We start from the raw sequence: 5,653 nt of genomic DNA on the forward strand, positions 1-5,653 counted from the left end.
ATATATATATATTTATATAAACTTTGATGATCAAATATATTTGGGGTTTGGTGTGTTTGTTACTAAAGGCTCAATGGGGTTTAACCCACTTGCCTTGCTGTAATTACGCAGAAGATGGCTTCGTAGCAGCACAGGTATGAAAGAATACTCTTTAGAGTTTGGGTTTGTTTGAAACAATAGTTGTTGCCGTGAAATGGCTCTGTTTTATTTAGGAAAAATGTAATTTAATTTTTTTTTCTTTTTTTCCTTTACAGGACCCTCCGATATGTTCCCGAAAGCTCCCAAGACAAAATCATCTCAGATGAAGATGTCTTTGAAACACTACTGAAAATATTTAAAGCTCTGTTCATAAATGACTTCAGTAGACAAGCACAGATTTTGGCCTTACTTCCAGAAATCAAGACTAAATATCTGGGATTACTGACTCTTGAGCAGAAGCGATCAAAAGTAAATTCGTGTAATCACCAGAGTCAACACGTGTCTGGTCCAGACGAAGTTCTGTTCAATACGCTGGGGTTCAGTGTCACTCGAGACCGAAGTACCCTGGCGTCTGCTGGAACTGGAGTCTTTGTTACCAAAGGTTTTGTACCGAAAGGGACGGTTGTAGCTATGTATCCTGGTAATGCAATGGTCTTTTTTCCTAACTAAGCTAGATGTGGTTTCTGACCATCTAATTACAGAGTGCTGATGTTCTATGCTAATTTTTATTTTACGGGTTTTATTTCTGTCGTTCCTTAACAAAATCACAAGTTGCGCTGAAGAAGAATATTAAAGTCCATTGGAAATAGGCAATATTGGGGGGAGAGGAGGCATTTTGTTTATAAAAAAACCCCACCTTTCAGTACTCAGAGTTTTTTTCAGCTACTGGAAAAGTTGTTCCAAATTCTTTAAATACAGATGCATGGGAGCAATTTCAAGTAGATGAACAGTACAGTTTAATTCCTCAGGGTTTCTGTTTCGCATAAGGATCTGAAAAATGGGGTTTTGAGATCACAGAATCATAGGCTGGTTTGGGTTGGAAGAGACCTTAAAGCCCATGCAGTTCCAACCCCCCTGCCATAGGCAGGGACACCTTCCACTAGACCAGGTTGCTCAAAGCCACATCCAGCCTGGCCTTGAACACTTCCAGGGATGGGGCATCCACAGCTTCTCTGGGCAACCTGTCCCAGTGCCTCACCACCCTCTCCTGGAAGAACTTCTTCCTGATATCCAGTCTAAACCTCCCCACTTTCAATTTAAATCCAAGATCTCCATACATATCAGCAGACCAGAATATAAAGTTTTTCAAACTGCAAAAGTACAAATTGGAGAATGAAAATAAACTGTTTGTTTAGGAGAACTTTCTTCCACAAAGCATGTTTGGAAAATCAGCACTTCTCTGTACCTCCTCATCTCTTGGAACTGTATTTACTTACGTTTCTTAAAAGGATGTGTAATTCTGTCAGCATGGCTGAGGTAGGACAGCTCTGCTGAAATGCTTTGGGTTTGTTTCGGTTTCGTCTGCCAACAGAATGACCCCCTGCGTGCAGTCTCCAGCTTGTGCCAGAGTTGCAGGGTCGGGACCAGTCCCAGCGCTGGGCAGCGGAGCAGTTTGCCATGCCAGAGCAGGAGTGTCTGGCCATTCCTATGGCCTGGTAGACTGTCAAACTGCCAGAGGACGGGCCTGTGACCTTGTAGCTCGCATCAAATGTGAGTGTAGGCTCGTTGAGGGTGTCCTCTAGCAGCTCATCTAGCACAAGAAGAGGATGAGCTGTTGAAATGCCTTCCTTTCTCAGCGGTGTGAAGGAAACTGCAGGGCTGCTGGCTGGGGAAGGGATCCAGTGCTCTCCTGTCTGCTTGGTGGCGAGTGCAGCCTGCTGGCAGGGCCTTCGCCTAGTTCCTCGTGAGACTGCAGCGAAGGATTCCTGCAGGGGGTTGTAGTGGGCATGAGGGATGCAGGACTGCAGTGTCATGGAAAATTACAGGCTGGTCTGCTGTCACTTTTCCATGCTTGGAACCCAGGGCAGGTTAAATTTGGGAAACGGTCTGCTGAGATGATTTGTCTGTTCTTGGTTTGGCACCTTCCTTCTCCTGTACCAAACAAAAGTCTGTCATCAGGGTGGTGGAGGTGGGTGTTTCGGGTTCTTTGTGTCTGCTTTACAAAGAGTCCTGCCACACTGGTAACAAAACAGCATAGTACCTTCCGCTGTGCTTTCCTGAAAAAATGTCGCTTGATGTTTTCCTTTCCGAAGAAGGCCGTTGGGCTGTGATGCTTTATCTACCTCTCACGTGGATACTGGACACTGGCCTTCTTTTTAATGATTTCCTTCAATGGCTTCTGTCTTTGGAGTATCTCAGCTCACCTTGGGGTGTTTTTTGCACCCCACAAAGATGTGTCTAAAAGCCTGTAGGTTTGCAAGTGTTAATGTTGTTAACTGAGGGAGGAGTTCCTTCCTACCCCCTTTGAGTTTCTGTGTGGAGGGGACGGGATGATAGCAAAAGCCCATTCTGACAGTTGACTTACTCTCTTCTGAAGTAATCATATCTGTCTTGCAACAGGTACAGTATACAGAAAGCATGAGCCCATCTTTTTCCAGTCCCTTGGCAATCCCTTTATTTTTAGGTGCATAGATGGCGTCCTTATTGATGGGAATGATAAAGGACTATCAAGGTCAGTGTACAGGTAAGCATTCAAAATAACTAGGGGATTGTCACTCAGCTGATTTAAAACACTGGTACTAACAGGCCCAGTTCCCTGTTGTATTACCCTGAATTGAGTTATATTTTTGTATCATCCACCTGTGTGTATCTTGTAATGCAAAAACTTAAGGGCAGGAGCTGCTGGGTGTGATCTGTTGCATAACTGGGTCTTTGTCTGTAATACCAGTGAGATGTGTTTTGATGTACAGAGGCTGTTTCCTGTAAAGAAAATAGTTTTAACAGGAGCAGGATGTATCGTGACATTCACAGTGCTTCTGAGCTGTTACTCAGATTTGCTTAGTGGATATTAAATTAAAAAAAGCCTGTATGTGGACTTGCTAATACCCAAAGGGTGAACCTGGTAGCTCCGGCTGTGGTCTACCGATGAGCTGTAGTTAAGAAGGAAGCAGTAACCCTTATACTACTACTGCTACTACTAATGGACCCATTTGGATTACTGAGTCCAACGCCCCGCACCTCGCAGGGCTGCCTGAACTAAACCACATGACTAAGAGCGTCATCCAGATGCTCCTTTGACTGTGACAGTCTTGGTGCCGTCACCACTGCCCTGGGGAGCCTGCGCAAGGGACCAACCACCCTCACGGTGAAGAACCTTTCCTAATGTCCAACCTCAACTTCCCCTAGCCTGGGCTGTTTTACCTTACCTTAAAATACAGTTTGTATCAATTTGTGTTTAAATACAACATGAAAGAAAAATTAATAAGCAAAATGCTTTAAAAGAAAACGTAATTTGAATACTAATACCTACTAATGCCAGGTTTCAATTCATGAAAGGAGTTTGAAGTTGAAACTGTAACAAACCTTTGCATCTTTAGAGGTGAACGAGATGTGTTGACACTTCTGTTTGATGCTGATACTTTTATCATCAGTTATATTGATGATGATACTTCTGTCCTCCAGGTGTTGGTCTGCACGCAGGGCACCCTGCCCCAGCGTTGTCCTGTCTCCCTGGGCTGGACAGCTGTGACTGCCCAGTGACTGTGGCTGTTTCTACAGGAGGAAGTGCAGATAACCTGTTAAGTGAAGGAGCAGTGATTCATGTTAACGCTGTCGGTCATTTCAGGTCTTGCAGTAGGAGAGATCAACTTGGCCCATTTCACATGAGTGACGAGAGCTGGCTCACAGCTGCCCTGCAAAACCCACTGGCAGTGGGACAGTATGTCAACAACTGCTCACATGGTAGGTTGCCAGGTAAATTTTCCAGGGCCAAGTTTGTCTTTATGGATATAAATTATTTTGGAGGTAACACAGACAATCAGATAGTGATTTGTGGGTACAATAGTGCTGTTTAGTACAAGATAAGCACTTAAGAGGTGAAGCATTTCTGAGGCCTTTTGTGACATCTGGAATCCTGGGCTGCAGCAAATACCATTGTGCTTCTCTCACTGACTCCCCCAGATCTCCCCAGTTTCCCTCTTGCTATGGAGAATTAAAGTCACACATCCCAGAATGTGAGATGGTGGGAAAGGATATCTGGCAAAGGACTGCTGGGCTGAGGCAGCACACGCTGCCGCAGATTGAGTTCCCCAGTATGGTTCAGGAGAAAACTATACACACACGGACATGCACAGTAAGATTCTGTCCGTGCTCAGTTTGAACTACAAACGGTAAAAGCAAACATCGTATATTAACAACATTTAGTGGTGCTGTAAGCTGCCCCTGGCGCTGTGCAAGCTGTGCCCTTTCACATACATGGTGATAGTCGGGTTTAGCACAGTAAGGATGAATTAAAGCTCCTGTGGTTGGTTGTATACCTCCTGTGTAAATTCAGAAAAAGAGTGCAGTAGGTTCCAACAGAGGCATGGTTTGAGGCTTGGTGGAGCATCTAGTGCTTTTGCAGCAGCACATTTGATATTTTTACACCTCTCTAGACCCTATCTAAGATTATAGATACTTCTTTTTGTTTCCTTTTCTTATTTCTAGAGAAAGCAGCCAACGTATGTTACCAGGAGTTTGATGTGCCCGAATATTTTCCGGTAGAGCTGAAACAGTATCTTCCAAACATCGTCTACAGCCATGACATAGAGAGGTTAGCAGTGAATCAAAGAGCTCACGGATTGTATGACACAAAACATATTGCGTGTGTAAAAACAAGCATTGTTGGAGGGTATTGTTCCACGTGAAGATAAGTTACGCAAAAGCGTGCAGCTGTAAGGAAGCGTTAGCACTCTGAATAGCCCAAAGCTACTTACAAGTGTGTTTCTTTTTGTTCTGTTTTCCACATCTTCGCAGATGAGGTCAGCATAGCTCTGATGACACAGTTTTACAAGCACTGGTTATGCTGTAGTGTGATTCACTTGAATCCCATAAAGCACTAGTTACACTCTGAATGTAGTACAGTACTGAGGTTTTTCAGTGTGTATTTCAAACGTAGGTAGAAATCGAACCAATCAAAGCCCTTCTAAGGCAGCTGAGACTTAGGTTTCTTACTCTCCTCCATGTCTTCTGCTTCTGTGACGAATAAGAAGATTAATTTGCAAGAAAAAAATTAATTGGTATCAAGACAAGTGAAATACTGTGCAGCATAAAGGCATGTGACTTTCAGTGTGTCCTCATTATGACCTGAAAATCCACCTCTTTTAGAAATTAAAGCACATGGAAACCTTTCTCAGATTTGTTGTTTGGAAATGTGGGAGAGATGACCGATGAATACGTACAAGGAGCAATATGACACCAGGGTCAGGCAGCCTGTCTGGCTGGACGTGTCTGGTACTGGGATGTAGCTGAGAATAACGCTGAGGCTGTGAGTCAGTTGTAATGTTGGTCCTGAATTTGACACACCAAACAAATTGCGCTTCTGCTCCGGTTGCCACCTTCAGGAACCAAATAATCCTCTGAATCTAGCGGAAGTATAAGGATTTTAGAGCAGATCTTCTGACTTAGAGCGTGTCTGTGGAGCTATTTTAAAACTCAGAAATTTGGTTGGAGAAAGTTATCATAGAATCACAGAATG

The 5,653-nt window shown here is 43.8% G+C and overlaps 1 protein-coding gene across 1 annotated transcript; it reads left to right on the forward strand.

The window, feature by feature from the left end:
* Window positions 1–254: 254 nt before the first annotated feature.
* On the forward strand, window positions 255–4,729 carry SETD9 (SET domain containing 9; the record flags this gene model as incomplete). Its single annotated transcript, XM_010149398.1, has 4 exons — window positions 255–619; window positions 2,539–2,662; window positions 3,764–3,879; window positions 4,624–4,729. Coding segments are annotated over 4 exons (711 nt in total), but the record flags the coding sequence as incomplete, so codon positions are not given.
* Window positions 4,730–5,653: the final 924 nt, after the last annotated feature.

The sequence above is a fragment of the Eurypyga helias genome, unplaced genomic scaffold (genome assembly GCF_000690775.1).
Source record: "Eurypyga helias isolate BGI_N326 unplaced genomic scaffold, ASM69077v1 Scaffold22153, whole genome shotgun sequence".
In the NCBI taxonomy this organism is placed as follows: Eukaryota; Metazoa; Chordata; class Aves; order Eurypygiformes; family Eurypygidae; genus Eurypyga; species Eurypyga helias.